This window comes from Pleurodeles waltl, chromosome 4_2 (assembly GCF_031143425.1).
Source record: "Pleurodeles waltl isolate 20211129_DDA chromosome 4_2, aPleWal1.hap1.20221129, whole genome shotgun sequence".
NCBI lineage: Eukaryota > Metazoa > Chordata > Amphibia > Caudata > Salamandridae > Pleurodeles > Pleurodeles waltl.
The window spans coordinates 35887986-35911025 of record NC_090443.1 but is presented as its reverse complement, the minus strand read 5'-3'; the positions used below and the strand labels follow the sequence as shown (position 1 = coordinate 35911025).

Below are 23040 nucleotides of genomic sequence, written 5' to 3'. Positions count from 1 at the left end.
TATAACTCCTTGCTGCAACAGGAGGTCCTCCCAAAGGGACAGCAGGATTGGAGGGCATACAGTCATAGGAAGAAGTTTTGGGTAGCACACACTCCTATCCAGTACGGCTCCACTTGGGGGGTGGGGGGAGCGGGTTGAGGGGGGTGGGGGGACACCACGCTGGCCTGTTTCTTGCAGTACCACATGACAGTTGTGTTGGCTGTGAGAACCTGAAACCATTCCCACCCTTGAACGGAGGAAAAGCCTTCAATGCCCAGAGAATAGCTTGCACCTTCAGCAAATTAATGTGGAAGCAAGCCTCCAGCAGAGACCAGTTGTCTGACCTTCACCACTCAAAGATGGTCTGCCCAAAACAGCAATGATGCATCCATCATGATCATTGGGTCTGGGTAATAAAAAGGATCTGCTATCCTAGAGTTCTCAGTCTCTTCCAACATCTGGATGAAGTCTGCCAAGTTCCACTGGTGCTAAACCTATTGAGACTTCAGATCACACTGCAGAACCTGAATGTTCCACTTGGTGTGGTTCCCAAGCAAGATACAGAAGGCCAAGAAGCCTCAGAGCCATTCTCACTGAGACCCAGGTCAAGGGATAAAACATTGGAATTATAACCTGAATGTCCTTGACTTGTGAGGCGGAGAAAGGCTTGGAAGAGCACAGTATCCAGGATGGTTCAGATGAACCAGAGCTGTTGTGAATGAGCCCTGTGTGAATTCAGCACTTTGATGCAAAAGCCCAATGATGTTAACAAGTTGGCCATCATCTAAAGGTGGCTCAAGGCTGTTGGAGGTGAGCCCACCTTCAGCAACCAGTCGTCACGCTATGGAAAGACTAGTATTTACAACCTACGCAGATGGGCTGCGCCCACCAGCATTACTTTTTCTCAACACCAGAGGTGTTCTGGTAAATAGGAAGGGGAGCACTGAAAATGCTCCTGACCTACTTGAAGCTGCAAGTACATCTGTGGAATTGCAGAACGGAGATATGAAAATAGTCATCCTGCAGATCAAATTCCACCATCCTGTCTCCTGGATTGAGGGTGGGCAGAACTTGTGCCATGGTAAAATTGTCCTTCTGAAAAAATAAATTAAGAGGGCTCAGAGTAAGGACAGGATGGAAGCATCCGTCCTTTTTTAGCATCAGGAAATAACAGAGATAACATCCCAGTCACAATCTCTGATGTCAGCACTCTTTCCTTGGCTCTCTTGGCCAAGAGAGCTTGAACCTTCCCTTGGAGCATGGATAAGTGGTCCTCCGGAAGGTGTTGCGGTATGGGTGACATACCCATGAATGTGACAGGAAAGGTAGAGAGTAAGCGTGTTCCACAATCTGGAGCACCTGCTGGTTAGATGTGAAGCCCCTCCACTTGTGGAGGTAGAAAGTGATGCAGCCTTCTATCGGGTGACCATGAGCTGCAGAGGGTGGAAAGAAGTGGCTTTGTGGGAATTGCAGTAGGTGGGTTGGTTGGATAGGAGGTTAGGGCCTGGACAGTGTTGATCTGGTCCCCTGTCTCCACCTCCAAAGGACAGAGGCTTCTGTTGTTGAGGTACGTTATGTTGGTTATTCCCTACCAAAGCCTCAAAAGAGGCAAAAATGCTGGGGGAACCGAAGAGCTAGGCCTAAAGAGTGTGCAATGGCTTTGCTCTCTCTAAACCTTTTCAAGGTTGAGTCCACCGTTGCTCTATAGAGTCTACAGCAATCAAATGGCATGTCCATCAAAGATTGCTGGACATCGTTTGAGAAGCTTGTGGAGGTAAATTCAGGTGTGGCACCAAAGCACCACACTAATGCCAATGCCCTGCCCAGACAGTCGGTGGTGTCCAGACCAATGCACATGCAGCACTTTGCAGCATCTTGGCCATCATTAACGAGGTGCTGCAGAGTGCACCAACTATCATCTGGGGCAGCTGGTAAGACAGCCGCCATTCTGTCCCAAAACACATGTAAGTACTTCCCCAGGAGAAAGCTGATGTTGACAGATCTGAGGGAAAGGCTAGCAAATGAAAACATACGATTGACGAATGTTTCCATGCTCTTCAATTCCCTTTCTGGTAACCTGTCTGGTAATGCACAGGGATTGAGTTTACTCGTAAATGGCTTCATCACCAGGCTCTCTAGAGTAGGATGTTGGGTCAGAAAATCCAGGTCCCCAGGAGCAGGCCTATGCCACCTTGCTATCTGTTGACAGAAGGCCAAGATGTTGGTTTTGTTCAGGTGCCTATTAGTACATCGGAAAGTTCTTCATTAAAATGATGAAGAGATTCTTGGTAAATATTTTGTAAAGGGCCATCTCCAGTTCTCTTAGCTGTTGAAATGTTGCCTAAGACCCGAAAAAGTTGGGGTGCTTCGGAAGAAGTGTTGGAATCGGTTTGAAAATCTGGGAATGACTCCACTGTCTGGAGGAATTTGGGGCACTGTGTAACTTCAAATTGTTGGATTGGCTGGATGAAGGGGAGTCACTCTTGGACTTCTTATGCTTTTGGGACTTTTTGACATGCCCAAGCTTTGAGACTTCAACAACAATCAGCCACAGAATCGGCCTCGAGAGCATGCCTCTATGCCACTGACCGGAACTAGGCATGCTTTGAATGCCTTACAAGTTCTGCATCAAGTTTGGCTTCACAATCGCAGGTGGCCTTGTCATTCATCTTCGAGCCGCAGCCGCACTCAGTCGTGCTTAGAGCACATACAAAGACAGACATCAAGAGTATCTGTAACCGACATCTGTTGGTGGCAATCTCAACAAAGCTTAATCCTGTACTTTTTGGAGGGGACATGTCCCTTGCACACTGGTAATATTTTGAGAAAAGATGTTCTATCAGGTGACAGAACTGAAAGGTCCTCTGGATTTGCGTTGGAAGGGAAAGACAGAAAAGAACTGATTCTGGTGCATGGAGGTTGCAAAGATGTACGGGCCTGACATCACAGCCCAGGTGAGACGGATCAGACACCAAGCCGCACGACGACATCCATCAACACACAAGAGAATTGCTATAGAAAATTATTTGGATCCAGTCTGGTGCCTGGGGGCATTCAGAAGGTGAGGACTCTGCAGTTAGAAGTCTAGGAGAAAGTCTCTAGCAAGCTCCTTTGTACTTACATAGTTGATCCAACAAATCATACTGAACTCTTGGAGGGGAACATTGCCCTTCTCTTTGTGTTGTGATCCCACTGGTGTACCCATTTGACTAGCAGGGCTTGCAGACTCCACAAATCCAACAGAAAAATGCAGGTGAATGCTTAAGAGCCATGGTGATATCCTCTGGACTTTAACCCAACACTGCACTTTTACTGAATTGTGCTGATGATGTGGAGATATAATTTAGAGTATCCTAGGGTAAAAAACCCACTTTCAAGGATGATTTGTGGCCAAAACACAGGGATTTTGTATAATAAACTAGGATCTATTCAGGAACAGGTACAGAATTGTTATACTCCCCTGCAACAAAGCTCTGCAACCCATTCTGGTTGAGACAGCAGGCAAAAATGATAAGTATTAAATCCACATGGGGCCTCGCCATACCAAGTAATTATATTTACTTGTCATGGAAAGAGGAAGGAGAGGCCCATACAGGCAGCTTTATATAGACAGAGTCTGTGTGTCTGACTGACTCACGGGGGGCTTGGGTGAGTACGATGGATCAGTCTGCAGAGAAATAAAGCACAACACATAGATAATAGTAAAACTGGAAGTAGAAAACACATTTCAAGAAATTATATATCCTTGGAACCTACATCGAAGAGCCAACATGCCATGCCTAAAAGACCAACAAACCCATGTAATGATGGTTAGCTAGCATAATCATGTACAGACAATAGTTCATGGGGCCTAAACGCACAGGAAGTAATAAAACATAGGTGCTTACCTACCACCCCAGAGACCCTGTATACCAAGGAGATACATTGCAAGGCAAGTAAAGTAAACGTACATTCAGTCCATAGCACTGAACTGACAGACAAGGCACCAACAGGAAGATGATTAAGTTACCAGCAGCCAAGCGCTTACATACCGTAACACAGACTGCCGAGCAGAGCGAGCGAGGCTGATGCCGAGAGAAGCTGGCAGGGCACTAGGGTTCTGCAGATCCTCGATGGATCTGCTCCAGAGTTTCGATTTGTCTACTGTTCCTTCCTCCATATTTTCCAGGCCCTCAAAATCAAACCTGAATCACAAGAGGACACACAACAAGCTTCATCTGCAAGCAGCCTGGAGCAGAGATATCCTCCCCCATGTGAGGGAAGTTGATGCAACATGCAACGCCGCAAACCGAGCTAGTGCAGCATGCAATGGAGCACAGACAGCACAGGAAAGCAGGTGAAATATATTTTAACCACAGACTCCACAGGAGAGCAGACAGACATGCGAGCAGCAAAGACTGAACAAAACAGCATATGCAACTTACAATGGACCATGAAAGGAAGTGTCACAATTGACATACAACTTACAGGAACAGAATATGCAGAGAGTAGTAAACTTGGAAGACCAAAGCATGCATTATAAGGCAGAAAGTATCTCACGGTGCAAGGCACGTGGAAGCAGAAATAAGAAGGCATATTTAAAAAGCAATAAAAGGCCTTACAAGGAAGATATTGCGACAGTCAACCATGGAAATCCTGCAAAAGAAGCACACATGCAATAAAACAATAAGGGGAAAAAAAAAATAGGATTGCAAACATTCTAGCACAGGCATTAGAAGACAGAAGCAGCTGCAACATGCAAAGGAGTACACTACACCTCCTCCCCAGTTGAAAAGCCTGTGTGCAACATGCAATGACACACATCTTTTCGAAAGAAAGAGCAGGTGCAAAGCATTCGAAAGAGCATGCAAAGGAGCACATGCCACTCAAGAAAAAAGCCATGCAGACAATAAAACACATTGAAATATGAAGAGTAGTGATGTGTGTGCTCCACTCAGATCTCGAACACCCGGTGACAATCTGGGTTCCCACTGGTTAAAAGACACTTGAATGGAAATAAAAATGAAAAGCTTGTTGTAGCTGCTTACATGACGGCACACTGAGCAAAGGAGAGGTACTCCACCAGAACATCCAGACCTTTGTTGTCATTGTTTAAGAATTCACGGACCCATCTGAAAAAGAAGAGAGATTACAGAGGTTTCCTGGGTTGAACACGTAGAGAGCCACCCCACCCACTCCAATTTAATGTGGATCATACAAAGAACAACAATCTGATCAAGAGACAATGCTTGTCCATATGAATTGTGACATCAAGAACCAATGCCTATCTTCCAAACATCAACCTCACCCTGAGACAATATCTGTTCATTCACCATCAACCTCACCAGGAGACAATGACTGGCCATTCAAACATTGTCATCACCAAGAAGCAACGGCAGTCCAGTCAAACAATGGATTGGTCGTACCAGTAGACATTGTCATATCAGGCAAACAACTGCATCAGTTTCGAAAACGCTACCCAATGAGGAAACTAAGGTCTGTTTTATCCTCACCAAGAGTCAATATCCAGCAGTTTCAAATATTAACTTCAGCAGGAGGACGTTTTCAGCCAGCTGAACATCAATCTCACCAAGAGACAATGTTCAGACATTTTGTATCACAACTGTGTTTTGTCTAAATGGACGTGCAAGTAGCACTAGGTAAATGATTTGTAAAGCATGTTCAAAATTATTCTAAACCTTCCCGTTCTCCATCTGGGAAACAGCCATACCTTCAAAGCTGGGGAACTCCGGAGTTAAAACGTATCGGGGTACATGGAGAAAGAAATGGGGATGGATACGTGAAGAGGTTTAACTTCATTCCTACAATGACTCGCATTTGGATCATAGTTGCTATGGATATACTAACTGGTCTGTTGACTGGGCCCTGGTAGTTGTGAAGCCAAATTGGGACCGATCTACCATTGCATGGCCAATATTTTCTCAAATCCTCTTAGTTGCTACTCTGGACAATTTAAGCACTATTCTTATTTACAGTATCTGATAGCCCCTAAAAGCTTCTTTTCTTTAGAGGTCTCACTGGAATCCTGAGTCGTGAACCCAACCATACACAGTGGGACACAATTCTCTGCAGATCGTCAAATGTGTTGGCATCTGTTTTAATTAGGGGGACCTGAAACAGATTTAACCCACTTGGTAGGGCACGTTCATAGCCTCAATCCCACCAAGACAGGAGATATGCAAGGGCTTACAAAATGTCAAACCCGTCCATATGTCCATGAGCCTTGGCAGATAAATAGCTCTACAAAATTCTGAAATTTTAGGGACAATCTTAACCCCAAATGTATTATGGAAGTAGGCGGCCACTAGCATATTTCCACCATTTGTATTGCCTTTCTGGTGACCAGTTTAATATTTATGGTCTGCACACAGTAATTTTGTCCCCATTTCTGAATTGAGGATGACGCACCAGGCTGGAGAGTAAGGTTTCTGGCTCTCCCAGGGACAGCATTATATGGTCTACTCCAGTGGTTCCCAACCTTTTGACTTCTGTGGACCCCCCACTTTATGATTACTGGAACCCAGGGACCCACACTGAACCATTAATGGAGTCCGGGGACCCCCTAACTAAGTCATTTGTGAAAACAGGGGACCTAATCTGTTAATATTGATTAATTTTTTAAGCAGTCGCGGACACCCTGAGGAGGCTTTGCGGACCCCCAGGGGTCCCCGGACCACAGGTTGAGAACCACTGGTCTTCTCTAAAGCAATTTTATGTTGTCCAGATCAAACCTAACACCTTCCAAGTTATCTGCTTGTCTAATTTGGCAGGAAAGCGATTCAATACTCTCACCTACCCTGCCGCTGAAATGAACAGCATCTATATCTGTTTAGGAGTGTCACTAGGTGTGAGGTGCTGGTAATTAAGCATTACCATAGTTTTGTTCAGTCAGGCTAATCCTACCTTTGCTGCACCTCTAAGGCAAATTCATCAGGTCAAATTACTTCTCCACATCAAACAAAGCCAAAGTTGCCAGAACTCACTTTTTGTGAACCTTCTCGAACAGATGAGCTTGCCATCCTATAGATTCATGCATCTGCCTTTCTTTTTTAGGCTCTGAAGAACATCTAATAGAGGGGATAACTTTGAATTTTGTGAATACCATCATGTCTATTTTCAGGGCAGCTACTGGACTGCCACACACTAGAGTCCTTGCTAGCTTTTGGAATTATCCTGACAGCTTCGGTCAGACTGTAATTCGCCCCATCTGTGCAAAATGATTGTAGAGTTTCAGAAATTTAAGGGCAAGAAGGGGAACATGGGCTTTAAAAAAATCCCCTGTAGAACCATAAGGTCCTTGGGCTTTATTGGGCTTCTGCACCCGGATGGCTAACCCTAATTTGTCTCCTAAAAAAGGGGGCATTATATTATTTAATTTAGGCAGAGATCCCTCCCAATACACAACAATAAGTATATTATCCTAGCCTTAAGAAGACTCGTACAATTAGCTTTAGATTCTCCTAAATTCTTCTAGCTTTTCTGAATCCCTGACTATTCAAGAGGAAGGCATTTCTCCTTTACATGCTTTTTTCACATTTAGCTCTCAAATGGCAGGCTGCGTATCCACTTCACTGATAAGCTCACAGGAGTGTCTGCTTAAATGAAGTATGTCAATCACCACTCTGTTAGTATGTATTATTTTCAACTGGCCTTTGATTATTGATGATTGCCTTAAAAGCTTAAGTGTGTTTGTTCACCTTTATTCTTGTTCATTTTCTCTCAGTTTTATTTCCAGTATCTGTGTTTCTAGAGCTCTCAAGTTTTGGAGTTCGGATATCAGTGCTATACATTTACTCCAATGTTCCACACTCTTGATGGTGAGAACTCTCATTTGTTCATATCAAAATGTTATTTCACTTGTTTTACTGAGTAGAAACGGCAAGTATAAGGTTTCCTCTGTTACTGTTCGAGGTTTAACTCTACATACATGGTGGCATGATTAACAACTGAAATCAACCTTATCCATAGAACTTATACTACATGTGCAACTCCAGTGCTTACTTTAACTAAATCAATGCAGGAGTATGAGCACAGGAAAAGTAGGCACAATCTTGAACATCCGGGTTCCTCTTTCACCATGCATCTAAGGTCTGCATCTGTCATCATGTGTTTTAGTTGTCCTAGAAAATGCATTTAAGAATCTCTTCCATTACCGGATCTATCTAATATTTCATCCTATGTTGTGCTGAAATCCCCAGCAAGGATAACATGGTCTCTAGCAAACTGTGTCAGAGTTACCAGTAATCCCTGAATGAAGAGGTTTTGGGCCTAGTTAGGTGCATATATGAGGATACAGTTATTGTCCTTCCCCTTAAAAATGTCTGCCAATACCAAATACCTTCCTGCCTTATCTAGTCCTCTGTCTTCTACAGGGAACTGGAGTCACCGTTATGAATATCACCACCCTATTGTTTTCAGTGACAGATGAGGACGAAAACCCATTTGGGTATAATTTATGTCAGAGTGGGAGTCTCACTGTCCAACAAGAAGTGCCTCAAAGCTACAGAGCCAAAAGGGTTGCCAGGCCTCCCAATATGCCAAACTGTGGGCCTTGGGCAGTCTTTGGCAGAGGGAGTAGTGCCTCTACATCCATCCAAAGCTTGCCCGCACACTTCCAAATCACCTTGACTCCATTAACTTGGCCCTTTTAGGGCCTTGTTGTCACTGGACTAAAACAGAACACACAGAGATGGCATCCACTCAGGATGAATGAAGTCAAAACAATAAAAATCCCGAACGGTATTAGAAAATTAGAGTAAACTTTAATAAACAAAATTACATAAAAGATACAAATCGAATAAGAACTGGAGATATTAACGTTTCAGTAAAAATAGTGCCAAAAAGCCCTAAGCATCAATGATAGTCTATGGAAGTGTTCGACCATGACCTAGGAGGGATTTCAGCCCGACCATGGTGAAGCACAGGTCAGAGAGACCAACCAGGTTTGTCATAATCACAGCTTTTACCTTCCTGCCCAATCTTTAAGGAACTCAAAATCCTCCAGTGGGGCATACTTGAAGCTTTATCTGAAGAAGGTGCATTGAAATCTGACAGCTTCGGAAGTCTGCAAAGTGAAAAAAATGTTGTTAAGTCACAACTTTTCAGCCTGTCTGGAGCACCACTTGTGAGTCAATTGTAAGGCTCCCAGGACTTCCAGGACTGCACTTAGGGGCCAGGAACCAATCCAGCAGAGGCCATCAGTAAGGTCCAATTGGTATTGGTCAGCTGGTCACTTCAGCTTGTGGTGTCTCTAAGCACACATTAGGTCAGCCAAATGACTCGTGGAGTCCACTTCTTTGTCCTTGGTACAGGGCAAGGTCAAATGATCCTCCGCCAGGCTTTGTAAAATGGAGGAATGGAGGGAGGAGTAAATTCGAAGGGGAGGGAGTAGCCCCTACCAATGATCTGTAAGACCCACCTGTTTAATGGTATGGACTGCCAGTGGCAGAGATGGAGGAGTCTGCCACCAACTGGATGCCCAGGGTCTTTAAAGGACATGGTTAGGAGGGCTTATAGGCTGTTGAGGCTTTTTTTTGGGGGGGTGGGAAGGGTTATAGCAGACCGACGACTCCGGAATAACCGCACTCTTGTCCAAGCATAGGCTGGGAAGTGTTCATAGGATGGTGGCTGGGTTAGGTCTGGAGTCGTCTAACATCCTTTTCGTAGCCACAAAAAGGGGAAAAAGGCTAACTGGGGTTAATACAGGGCACCTGGGAGGCCCAAGGACTTGGCCATAGCCCACGAGTCATTAAAGCACTCCAGCGCCAAGTCTGCCTTGTCTCCAAAGAGGCGGTTGCTATCAAAGGGCATATCCATGAAGGTAGCCTGAACATCCCCTGAAAAGCCGGATATTCTCAGCCAAGTGTCGTGTTTGAGTGCCACCACTGTGGAAACTGCTCTGCCCAGCAAGTCGGTCATGTCTAAGCCACAGTTATTAGGGAACTTGATTATGTCTCTCTCGTCCTTGACCGCTTGGAAGAGAAAGGCCTGGGTCTCCCCTGGGACCTTTGGCAGCACCTGCGTAACCTACAGTGTATGGGAACAGCAGCCCACTAGCATGCAGTGTTCACTGACCGCAACGCATGGCTGGTAAAATAAAACATTTTCTTTCCTACGTTATCCAGACCTGGATTCCCTGTCCATGGTTGAGGCAGGGAACACGCCATGGGAAGGGGAAACCTTGACAACCAAGCTTTCCGGGGTGAGATGTTGGATGAAGAAATGTGGGTCCCCTGGGGTGTGGCAATGGCAGTGGGCAATAGTCCTATTCACAGGAGCCCCTATGCTGGGCTTGGAACAGGTTCCTAGTATGACATATGTAAGTGCTTTGTTGAAAGGGATCCAGGGTTCCGAAGAGGAAGCTCCCGGCTGTAGCACTTCTGTCAAGATGTTAGTCTTGACTTCCACAGAGGGCAACTCTAGGTCCAGGACCTCAGCGGCCCTCTTCACCACCATAGCACATGTAGTTCCATCCTCCATAGCCACGGGAGAGGCCAATTTTGTGCCAGTACCTGGAGATATGTCTAGACCACTGGCATCACCCAGTTCCTCAACCCAGTACATTTCCTGACCTTTAGACTGGTATTCTAAAGGGTCCAGAGACTGCCTTCCATTCTTCCCAGAGGCCTATAATTTCAGAATAGAGTCAAGACACTGACCTAGGACTCACCTGTCCTGTTGGCACTGGCTGACGCTCCTCGGACTCCATGTCGGATTTAGGGATCCAAATGGGGCTGGCGCTGCCCGGAGCATCTGGACCAGCGTCCTGGAAGATTGCGTTGGCAGGACCTGTGCTGAGCTGGATCCCTGGGGGCCCATCAGAGCCGAGGCCAAAGCCACCAGCTCAGAACCAGATAGGCCGCCCTCCTTCCCTGACCCCATGGGGACCTAAGGCATTACCGAGGGATCAGCAAGTTAAAAAACGAGGTGTATAGCCTCATAAAAGTTTTTAATTTGAAGAGGGGGTGCTCCCAGAAAAGCTGGGAGGCGTGAAGTCGACAGAGGTGTAGGCTCCACAGAACCATGCCTCGAACGTCGGATGACAGATGAGGAGAAGTCAAAGCATACTTGTGCTTCTTGTGACTCTTACCAGAGTGCCCCGAGGGCTTAGAGTGGGACAAAGAGGACTTGGGGCTCCTGGAGTTGTCATTTTCAATTTATGTGGCAGGAAAAGTCCAGTTAGGAATTTACAACGCTAATAGCTCTAAATCGAGAAAATGCAAGACCCACTGCATTGCAAACACTCGCACCTCTCTTGCTGATTAAGTAAAGCTCGCCCCGGCCCCAACTTCTGCTGCCACTTGCACAAATTAAGCAGTGACCGCAGTGGTCTCAGAGTGAGGCTCCTGGTCACTCATGATGTTATTTCAGTCTTAGGGAGGAGGTGTGTACGATGAACTCACACTAAGTTATTCAAGGCTGAGGGTTTCAGTAAACATGTCACTTATATGGGTTATTTCATGCTGGGGGTTCTGTAAGCTGGTCTCCCTTGATTTTAGGTGTGGGTTTCTGTAAACTGCTAAATGTTTCAGTTACTTAAGACTGCGTGTTTCTCTGAGCTCATCACTGGTGTGATTTCATGTTTGGGGTTTGTGTGAGCTGATCTCACGTGAAGTGATTTCCAGCTGCGGGTTTCTGTTCGGCTGGTCGCTGGTGTGATTTCAGGCAGGGGGTTTCTGGAAGCTGGTCACAGTTGATGTGATTCCACACATGACTCAATATCTCAGCAGAAACACTGGGCAGAGCTTTGTTTCCCTCTGGAGGCACAGAGCGGCTCATTTCCTGTCTGCTCCCCGGCTCCCGCCCCCTCTCCCTTTCCTGTCTCAGAGCTGCTGCTATTTTGGGGGTTTCGATGCATTTAGGAGCAGATTCGGAACAGTGAATGGGCGCCATCACGAGGGGTGCAAGAGGGGGGAGAAGAGCTGCAGTGGCGCTATAAAGAGGCAGAGTGCGTAACAGAGACCCCCCACGTGCAACATGGTTACACAACTGTGTGAGTCTATTCACCAGTACACAGGGCAGCGAGATAGAGATCCCCTAATATATGATGCCGATAAAAGGTCATGTCGGCCCCCGATAGAAGGAAGACTGGACGAAAATACCACCCACACACTTTAGATTCGATTTGCCGCTGTGAAAACCCTCCTCGCCCACCAAAAAACATTAATCTCTGCTGAATCCAAAGAGCACACCCTGCACTCAATCTCATTCTCCTTGCAGACCCACAAAGGCTGAAAGTTATGATCGCTGGGTACCCCAAGTACAGGGCAGACTGGCACCTGCAACCCGAATTTGGGAGCCCATGACAAGAGTAGGTAACCTCAAGGTAACTGACTGACGGCTGGGACACCACCATGCAACAGTCTCAGAACAGTGTCATTAACACTCCATAAAGGACTACGTTGACCCATAGGGTGGGCCGTGATTACTGTCAGACACAGACTCTGTGGCTGTCAAGTGCCCACAGCAGACCGACTCCAAAGCACTCTCCCTTTAAGCAGGACGCAGAAAAGTGCAGCCAGGGCCGGACACAGCGAGAAAGGAAGCGTCGCAGTTCCTGTTGCCGCCATTTCCTGTCCCGGGGGCAGGTGCACACCGTGGGAGTCTAAGTCGGCTTAAACAGAGCGCTGTCACACAACGCCCAGCCGCCTTTCTGTCCCTTCCTAAAGCCATGCACATCTCTCAGCAGACACGAGCCCTAAAGTCAGCAGAAAAGCACCAGGTCCTTCCTATATTGGCACAACACCCGGCTCTGTCTCCCTCTAGCCCTTACACCAGTTTAAAATGCCCCAGCTGCTTATATGCCCACTCCACGCCACCGAGCTAGAGAGATACTCTTTTCGATGCCAACTCGGGGCTAAGACAAAGCAGAAACGATATGGACTCACAAAAGCTTAATATGCCCACACCTTACTAATTTCACTTCAATAAATGGAAATGGCCAGATTTGTGGGAAGCTGCCCGCTCGTCAAACAACACAGCCTAACAAAAAAAAAACACAAGCGATGCATGCATTTTCCCAATAAAACTGCTAGTAACTTGGAGACGGAAGTTGCATATTTCAATAGCGGATAGAAAACCAATCCAGAGCTCAATTGGGAAACTGATTAAAGATTCACGGGTTGGGTCGCTGCTTGAAGTCTGGCGGCACAGCAACCAGCTTGCGTTTAAAGCATTTTACAACCCCAGGGTCCAGTGTCATTCCTGAATCCCACCTATCCGTTGTGTATCAGTGAAGAAGGCGATTGCTTCACCTGCAGCTGCTGGAGCCAGGCGGATTTTGCAAATGTGTGAACTCTCTAAAATGATATTGGCACAGGAGCAAAAGAGTGGTGAACGAAAGAAGAGGCACAAAAACACATTACTATTATCATTATAACGTTTTGTAAAGCGCACAGCTACCCCACAGGGTTACCCGGCGCTAAAGCATGTAGAGTGGTTTAGCCCATATTTTGAAACACCCAGGTCGTAAGTTTTTTTCGAGAGAGAGCGCGGCGGGGGGGGGGGGGGGGGGGGGGGGGGGGGGGGGGGGGGGGGGGTGAGATACTTCCTAAAGCTTCCGGGAGGCCGTTCCGGAACTTCGGACCTAAAGTAAGCAAAGGAACTGCCTCCCCTGTGCGTTCGTTGAATTCCGGGCACTTTGCAGAGACTGCCAGAGCGGAGCCTGCGTGCGTTTATGGCGCCACCAGATCGACTGTATTTTGGCCCTGACCTGGATCCTGCCTTACGCAAAAAGCACAGGGCCTTAAATTGTCACTCTTCAATCAGATCAGTTTTCTCTAATCCGCCCGCAGAAACTGATTAGTTTAAAGACAGACCAAAGAAAAAAAAGGATGACTCCCAAAGTCAGGTATATTTACAGAAAATGATCCTCGATCCATTACATTTATCTAGCATTGAATGATGGGCAAATGTAATCTACAAGAGTAAACGTTGACAGGCTGCTAATCCTGAAAATGAAATCAGGGGACTAAATCATGGAACTGATGAGCACCGCAATGTGCGGCAAGGTGTTGACAGCTGCGGCCATCACGAGGCACACACTATATGATTTCCAACGAGGAACCACGAAGGGTCACTTCCTTGTTATGATATGCCTGCATTAGTGCAGCCCAGCAATTGCCTTCTAAAATCTGAACATGATATATACACACACCACATTCATAGGAATCACTTGACTTCCACAATGTTCGTAGGAAGTTACATCAAGAGATCATCCACTCAAGATAATGTTATGTACATCCAATTATTATAACCCCAACATTCCATGATCTGTTGTACTTCAAGCACAGCAGATTAAACCACCTTGCTTACTATATTTACAAAGATCATCACAAAGAATAACTTTAATCTCTAGAATATACATACATCAGGAACCACCTGTGATCATTCCACCTTCTGCAATGTACTTTACCCAGACAGCTCAAAGCACTGCCCCTTATTTCAACAAACACACACGATCGACCCAGAATCTACTGCGTTGTATACAGTGCTTAGCTGGTAGAAGCTGGCATTATCATAGTGCTTTACGGTAGCTGACGCTAGAGGGCACACAAGCCGGGGTGGAGCGAAGAACGGAAGCTGGAGAAGAGAAGGCCATAGAGTGTTCTTAGGTGAAGAGGCAGGAGGACTGGGCTCAGAGGCAACCAGCACCCGCAGATAGAGAGGGGGAACGGGGAAAGGGAGAAAGTGCGAGTGCAAATTTAGCGGAGCCAAAACGTGTGAGAGGGAGATATATAACTACAGGGATAGCGGAAAAGAAGGCGAGGGAGACAGGAAATAACAGTTTGGAGACGAAGAGACTGAGCAGGTGAGCTAAAAGCTGCAGTCGACTGAGAGAAAGCTGAATATAGAAGAGCATTACAGAGAGCAGGCTCATTGGTTGGAAAAACTGATCAAGGGTGGAGTGGGTGGTTCGTTAAAGAAATCAAGAGTTAGTTATTGCTGGGTGTACAGTAAGTGGCGGGGAAGGCAATGACAGGGGCATGGTAGCTACTCACCCAATGTGATTGGTCCGCAAAGAGATTTCCAATTCTCTGAGCACTTTTGTAGATTCCTGTACTCTTCGCCTGAATTTCTGTTAACAATTAAAAGATTCTATCAGACTTCTGACCAGATTCTGTTATCAGTTAAAATAAGACTTCAGCTTAAACACTATGGTAATTATCAGAAAACATCCCATTACCCTGCCTAACACAGAGTTGCACAGAGATGCTACCCTAGAAATCAAAGCAAAGCCAAATTAAAGTAAATTTAGGAACTGCTTAAAGATTATCGCCTCAACTGGCAAGCCCACGATTTTGTCTGTGGTGCTTTCCTTAGCCCCGGGATTTGATTTACAGCTCCCAACTGTAAAATGGCACTTTTGGCTTCCCACGTCTGGAGGCAACAAGATTTTACCTCACCTTAAGGATACAGCAGCCCCCATGTGACTCCGCCGAGCCCCCTTTGACAGATACTCAATTCTTGATACTATCACCTTGGCGGTACACTGGTCTTCATCTTTAATCAAGCATTGTAAAGAAGAGTTACCTCAGGCAAGCCTTATATGTGCCCGTGCATGTCCCTCTGCCGCATGCTTTCTTTCCTAAGCAGAAGTTAATGCGATGAATTCTTAGTGCACCTGCTCTCAAAAGAGCCTAACACCACAGCACCTCCAGTTGCTCTAAGAAAATTGCAAACTCTTCCATCAGTACAGTGCCAAGGTCCAGTACGCTTTGCCCAAGTACAGAAGGTCTTGCCGGCACAATGTTTTATAGATTTCCAACAAGGGACTCCAGCTTGCAGAGCCAACCCCCTAATTCTGCTCTCAGTTCTTGCGGACTCACTGTTTTCGCTGCCTTACATCAGGGGGCTGTCGCCTGCAGTAATAGGACACACATTCATCTATCACAATTCACAGACTCACTGTGCTCTTTACCTTCAGCTCGAAGCTCTTAAAAAGGTATAGAACAGATTATCTGAATACGGGAAACTACCTTGAAATTCTCCTATGCACTTGTGCATAACAGATATTGCGCACAAGAGCCACAAAGAACGCGGACCACTGGTACTTTAAAACTAAGGTCCTGAAAGGGGAGTCCACGTCCCTAGAAATCAGTTCGCAGAGCGTGGAGGATGGGTGTGTGGGTAAGGAATCTGCAACTAGATACTGTCTCTACCAGACAATGCGTTACCAAAGTTAAGTAACTTGTCCATCTGATAAAGACATCTATTTGCAGATTCCTTTCCTTAGAGTAGATACCTAAGCAATACCATCCCAAGAGGCGGATCTGCTAACTAAGATTATACTAGGAAGTCCTGTCAGACCAAAAGAGCAAAGTACCCGTCCCTATCAACCGGACTGTCCAGGCAGTAGTTTGGTAAACGTGTGCAGAGGTGCCTACATTGCCATCTGACAGATGTCAAGGACTGGAACTCTGCGTGCTAACGCTGTGGTTGCAGCTGTAGCTCTGGTAGAATGGGCACACAAACATTCAAGTGGTTGCTTCTTGGCCAGTGCATAGATTTTAATGCAGAGTACAATCCATCGGGACCTGGTTCGCTTATGCACTGCCCGACCTTTCTTCTCACCCACATAACAGACAGAGTTAATCATCCACCCGGAACTCTTTTGTAAGATCAAAGTAGAACTCCAAGGCTCTTTTTAGGTCCAGGGGGTGGAGTTTCTCCTCTTTCTTAGAGGGATGTAGAGGTGTGTAAAAAATTAGGCAAGGTGCTACACTGGCCTACATGGAAGGGAGTGACCACTTTTTTGCAAAATGGAGGCCGTAGTGCAAAGCACTACTGTCAGGATAGATGGAAAGGTAGGGCGACTTAGATGACGATGCCTGCAGCTCACTCACCCTGTGGGCAGATGTAATAGCCACAAGGAAGGCTGTTTTCAAAGTGAGAAGCCTTAGAGGACAATTGTGGAGGGGCTCAAAAGGAGCACACATCAGGAATGTCAGAACCAAATTCAAATCCCATTGGGGCATAATGAATGGGGATAGAGAAAACACAAGTAAAACCTTTAAAGAACTTAGGGCCAGATGTATCAAAGGGTTTTACTCATTCTATGTGTATGGGAAAATGCGTTGGTACATATGGCCCTTAGTAACAATTGGAGACTTAAGCAAAGAAGGTTGATCAGTCAGCCTCAAAAAGTAGATTAGCAGATAAGTACAAGTTACTTACCTTCGGTAACACTCTTTTCTGGTGGATACAGAAGCAACCTGTGGATTCCTCACCTTATGCATTCTCCCAATGCGCCAGCATTCAACAGAACTTTTTTCCTAGCTCTCCACATCGACAAGGACATCACACTTGCTCGGCTCCGCATGCGACTGTCCGACATAAACGGAGCCATAAGAAGTCCTCGTCTGACGTGCGGACATCAGTTTTACAATTTTTTTACCGTGCCTTCGAGGCGAACCGGCACAACATGTGCCAACTCATATATACACATATGACAACAGGGAGGCGGGTGGGACTGTGAGGAATCCACAAATAGCTACTGTATCCACCAGAAAAAGCGTTACCGAAGGTAAGTAACTTGTTCTTCTGATGGATACAACTACCTGTGGATTCCTCACCTTATGAATAGAATCCCAAAGCAGTCCCACACTTGGAGGTGGGTGCCCAACTGGTCAAACCAAGAAGTTCTGCAAAACAGAATGGGCAAAAGGGCCATTTCTCCTCACTTCAGTCTAAACAATAATGCTTTGCGAAAGTGTGGAGGCAAGCCCAAGTTGCTGTCTCACAAATACCAGCAACTGGCACATCTCTAGCTAAAGCCGAAGTGGCAGACTTAGCCCTAGTGGAATGTGCAATAATGCACTCAGCAGGAACCTTCTTTGCTAGTGAATAACAAATCTCTATGCAAAGAATGACCCACCTTGAAAGTGTCCTCCTGTGGACAGCTCTGCCCTTCCTTTTGCCCACTTATCCAATGAAGAGCTGAACATTAATTATGAAGTCTCGTCCTTTATATGTAGAAGCTCAGGGATCTTCTTGTATCCAAGCGATGCAGCCTTTCCTCCTCCTTTGATGGATGGGGAGGAGGGTAAGGACGGAAGAGTTATATATTGTCCCAGATGGAAGGGAGTGACTAATTTAGGAAGGAAAGCCGGCCTGTTTCTCAGCACCATCTTGTTAGCATGAAAGGTAGTGATAGGTGGTATCCTACTAAGAGCCTGAAGCTCACTCACACGTGTAGCCAACGTGATGGCTGTTAGAAAACTGTCTTAAAAACCAAAAGCCTCAACGGGCAAGTATGCATAGGCTCAAACGGTGAACCCACCAAAAAAGTTGAAAACTAAATTCAAATACCATTGAGGCATTACAAACGGAGCAGGAGGAAACTTGTTTGTTACCCCGTTAGGGAACCTAAGAACTATAGGGGACTTAAAATAGTATGGGAGGAAATGCGTAAAGCAGTCGTCGCTCAAGTTCAGCTGAAATGCGTCCCCCAACACCCCCTGCATTGGATACTGGTGGCTGCAGAACGACGGGCAGTGTGCGTTCTCAGGAGTGGCAAACAGGTCTATCTGAGGTGATCCTCACATCCGGAAGACATGAAGACTACGTCCAGACAGAGACGCCACTCATGATTGGACAAAAAGTGCTGACTGAGACCATCCACACGTATGTTGAGAACTCCGGCCAGATGGTTTGCTATCATGCAAATCAGATGGTCCTGTGCCCAGGACCAGAGCAACAGAACCTCTTCACAGAGAAGGTATGACCCTACTCCTCCCTGCTTGTTGATGTACCACCAAGGTGGTAGTGTTGTCTGTTAAGACCTGTACCAAATGGGCGGAAGGAAGGCCTTGAGAGACGTTTCGCCCGCAAATCCAACAGACTGATGTGAAACATCTGTTCAACTGGAGACCAAAGGCCTTTGATCTCCAGGTCCCTCAGATGAGCTCCCCACCCTAGAGTGGAAGCTTCCGTTACGACTGTGGTCTCCAGAGGTGGAAGACAAAATGGCCTTCCTTGAGAGAGGTTGCTGTCCACAGTCCATCCTCGCAGATCCACCGCAGCATCTCTGGAGATCCACCACAGCATCTCTGGAGATCGTTATCTACTCTGTGAGATCCCCTTTGTGTTGCAACCACTGCTTGCGGAGACATCACTGGAGAGCTCTCATGTTCCAACGTGCGTGAGTGCCCCACAGAATGCAGGAAGCAAACAGACCGAGCAGACGTAGGACCTTGAGGACTGGAACAGCCGCTCTCTTTTGAAACATTGGAATCATCACCTGAATGCCCTGAATCCTCTGTGTAGGAGGGTAGGCCCGATTCAATGTTGTGTCCAGTACTGCCCCTATGAACAGGATGCTATGAGAGGGTTCTAGGTGAGACTTGGGCACGTTTACAGTAAAGCCCAGGTTGAACAACAACTGTGCTGTCACCTGCAAATGATGCAGCACGAACTCTGGGGAATCGGCTTTGATCCGCCAATCGTCTAGGTAAGGAAATACAGATATTCCCTATTTTCTGTGGTCCGCTGCAACCACTGCCAACACCTTCGTGAAGACTCACGGTGTGGAAGTAAGACCAAAAGGAAGGACTGCAAACTGGTAGTGCTGCGACCCTACCATGAACCGGAGATACTCCCTGTGCGACTTCAGAATAGGGATATGAAAATAAGCAACCTGCAAGTCGATAGACACCATCCAGTCCTCCTTGTTCAACGCAAGAAGCACCTATGCTAGGGTCAGCATTTTTAACCTTTCCTGCTTGAGGAACCAATTCAAAATCCTCAGGTCCAAGATAGGCCTCAATCAACCATCCTTCTTGGGAATCAGGAATAACATCCCTGACCCCTTTCCTGCTCCGGAACCAACTCCACTGCACCTTTTAACAAAAGGTTGCACACCTCCTGCTGAAGCAACAGGAGATGCTCTTCTGAGCAAAATGAGTGACTGGGAGGGAAGAGGGGAGGAAACTCCTGAAAGGGAAGGGCATAACCTTTTCTCAGTACGCTCAACACCCAAGAGACCGATGTTACTAACTCCCACTCATGAAGAAAATGTAATAGCCTTCCACCCACAGCTAGAACATGCTGGTGAATGAAGCGAGAACTAGGACTGCTTCCCTGACTGGACTCCCCCAGGAGGATGAAGAGGAGGAGGAAGGCTGCTAGATGGCTCCCCGCATTCTAACTTTCCCATGACCCCTGTAGGACCTGTAGAGAGGGTTGGCAGGCTGTTGGATGTGGGACTGCTGCCTCCCACAAAAGGACAACCCACGGCCAAACCCTTCAGAGTCTGCAGAAAAGTCTGAAGGGCGTAGAAGTAACCCGAAGGCCCAAAGAGTTTGCAGTAGCTCAGCTATTCTTGAACCTTTCCAGTGCTGAGTCTCTCTCTGCCCCCATCAGTCTTGCACCATCAAATGGGAGGTCCATCAATGTAGCCTGCACATCAGAGAAAAAAACCAGAACCTCTGAGCCAACCATGCCTCCTAGTCGCAATGAAGTCCCCATGACTCTAGCAACTGAGTCCGCTGTGTCCAGACCTGACTGAATCATCTGCTTAGCTGCCGCTTGACTGTCCTGCAACAGTTCCCTAAAATGATCCTGTACTTCCTCTGGCTATTTAAGGACGACTATTAGGGCATAAATGTATCTCCCCAGTACACAAGTTGCACTCAGCGATTTTAAGGCCTTGTTTCCAGAGGAGAAGCATTTCTTTGCTTATTGATAGGGAGACAAAGCGCATGCAGCAAATGGTGTTGTAGGGAAATGATCCCGAAGCCGATCTTGAAGAACAAGAAGCTTGTACCACCAAGCTTTCCAGCATTTGGTGTTGGGACAAAAATTGTGGATCATCTGGAACAACTTTGTACCTTCTGGCCACAGTCTTTGAAACCACAGATGTAGTAACCAGTTTCTTCCATATTTCTAATATGGGCTCTGTTAAAGCATCATTGAATGGAAGATGGGTCTCCGACGAGGAAGCTGATGGATGTAGAACCTCCGTCAAAATATTGGTTTTTAACTCCAACACAGGCAGTGGCAAGTCCAAAAATTCTGCTGCCTTCCTAATCACCCCATGGTAGGTAGTCTCTTCTGCCGAGAGTTTACCTCCAGGTGATGAAAGCTCCCACCCACGGGACGTATCCAAACCACTAGCAGTATCGAATACCGGGAAATCATCCAAAGACCCAGGAATTTCTCCTTCTCCCAACTGTTATTGTTGCTGTTCCTCTAGATACTGCTGCTCTTTCAGAAGTCTTACGGCCTTCCTTCTAGACCTTAGCCTAGACTCCAAACGCGGCATTGATAGAGAATTCTTCAACTTAGATGACGACCTTAAAGGAGAGGGCAAGACTGGTGGAGGAGGAGCTGAATCCACACTTCCCGTCGGAGTAGAGCGTCAAGATGTATCTGACACCAGCATCGGTGCCATCATCTGGGGTAGAGGTGGTGACATCCTCTGTGCTGTGCCAGTACCATGGAAAGGTGTTGCTGGTAAAAAGGACATAAATGGAGCCTGCTTATATGGCGCCAGCAAACCCAGCGTAAAAGCCAACAGACCCATGGGACCAGCAGGTGCACCAGAGGGGACCATCGCCCTACTAAAAATAGTAAACATAGCATTGAGGAACAAAGACGGATCCGCTCCCGGAGCCAGTAAGGCAAGATACTCTTGCTCCCCTTGCGGTGGCTGTGCTGGATCTGGCGCCTGAGCCCCAACCTCCTGACCTTGGGAGGACGTGGGGGAAAAGTGAGACACTGGACTTGCAGGCGACTCGCCGATCTCAATCAAAGTCAGCATCAGAGATGCCTCAGGTAAATGTGGTTGGGAAGTCACAGTGGGTCTGACCTCCCAAGTCATGCAGTGCCGTGACCTCGAAGTCAGAGACGCCGACCGATCTCTGGATGAGCGGCGCCGTGACTCATGCTGTCGATGTCGCTTGTGAGACCTCTATGACCTGTGTGACTAAGTGTTCCGAGTCCTCGATCTTCGTCAACCTCTTTTCTCTTTCTTAGCCTTTGATCGAAAGAGATTTGCCTCCCTCTCCTTTAGAGCCTTCGGGTTCATGAGTAGGCAGGACGTGCAACCTGCCATGTTGTGATCTGAGCTCAAACATCGGAGGCAGTTCTCGTGTGGATCAGCCACCGACATATGGCCCCCGCACTCGCTACAAGGTTTAAACCCGGATTTCTTCAGAGGAGACATAGTAGGGCGACAAAAAAATTCCCTCGATACAGTTGAGATTCAACGGAGAGGTAGAAAACTGGGGGGGGGGGGGGGGGGAAGGGGAACTGACGCCAGCCCGCTTGCAAGGACTTCTTATGGCTCCAATTACGTCAGATGGAGTCACATGCGGAGCAGAGCAATTGTGACTTCCTCATCGACATAGAGAGCTAGCAAAACAATTTCCGTTGAATGCTGACGCGTTGGGAGAATTCATAAGGTGAGGAATCCACAGGTAGTTTTGTCCATCAGAAATAACCTTTTTAGAGTGCCACAGCAGAGCCCTGCTGGGGCAGAGAAAGGATAAGCAACAGGACCTCTGAGAGGAGGCTCAACAGACTCGTCTGTGCACCATGCCACAAATTTCTGTCAACCGGCATGTACAGTTTTGGTGTAGGGATGCCTGGCTGCCAGGATGACGTTACCAACTACAGGCAGAAGGTCAAAAGCTGTCAACTATCTCCGCTCAATCTCCACGCAAGAAGGTGGGGGCTGAACAGGTTCGGGTGGAGAACCCACCCCTGCTGCTGTGACTGATGAGACTGCCCCTTCGAGATGATCTTCTGAGGATCAATGGCCATGCTCAGTAGCTTGGGACACCAAACTCTCAGTGGCCAGTCCGTAGCCACAAGAATGACTTAGGCCTGGTCGTTCTTGATAACTCTGGGCAGAAGTGGTACAGGAGGAAAGGCATACAGGAGTCCCAAGTTCCACTCGAGACAAAAAGCCTCGCCGAACGATTGCCACCTTGGAAACTCAAACGTAAAATACTGTTGACATTGCGCCCTCTCTGCCGAGGTGAACAGATCTAACCAAGGCTCACCCCACTGCTGAAAGAGACCTTTTGCCACCTCCAGATGGAGACGCCATTCGTGAGC

At 47.0% G+C, this 23040-nt stretch overlaps 1 protein-coding gene across 5 annotated transcripts in view; it reads right to left on the bottom strand.

Moving 5' to 3' along the window:
* FMNL3 (formin like 3) overlaps positions 1 to 23040 on the bottom strand; it is a 229453-nt gene that overhangs the window by 79858 nt on the left and 126555 nt on the right. For 4 of the 5 annotated variants that reach the window (XR_011202594.1, XM_069230516.1, XM_069230518.1 and 1 more), the window contains exons 4-6: positions 14979 to 15055; positions 5007 to 5090; positions 4011 to 4163 (exon numbers count right to left, since the gene is read on the bottom strand). Coding sequence is in view for 4 of the 5 variants with exons in the window: in XM_069230516.1 (XP_069086617.1) it covers positions 4011 to 4163; positions 5007 to 5090; positions 14979 to 15055 (314 nt within the window). In the remaining variant the exon portion in view is untranslated. The remainder of the gene's footprint in view (positions 1 to 4010; positions 4164 to 5006; positions 5091 to 14978; positions 15056 to 23040) is intronic. The other variant, XM_069230519.1, reaches the window with a different exon arrangement.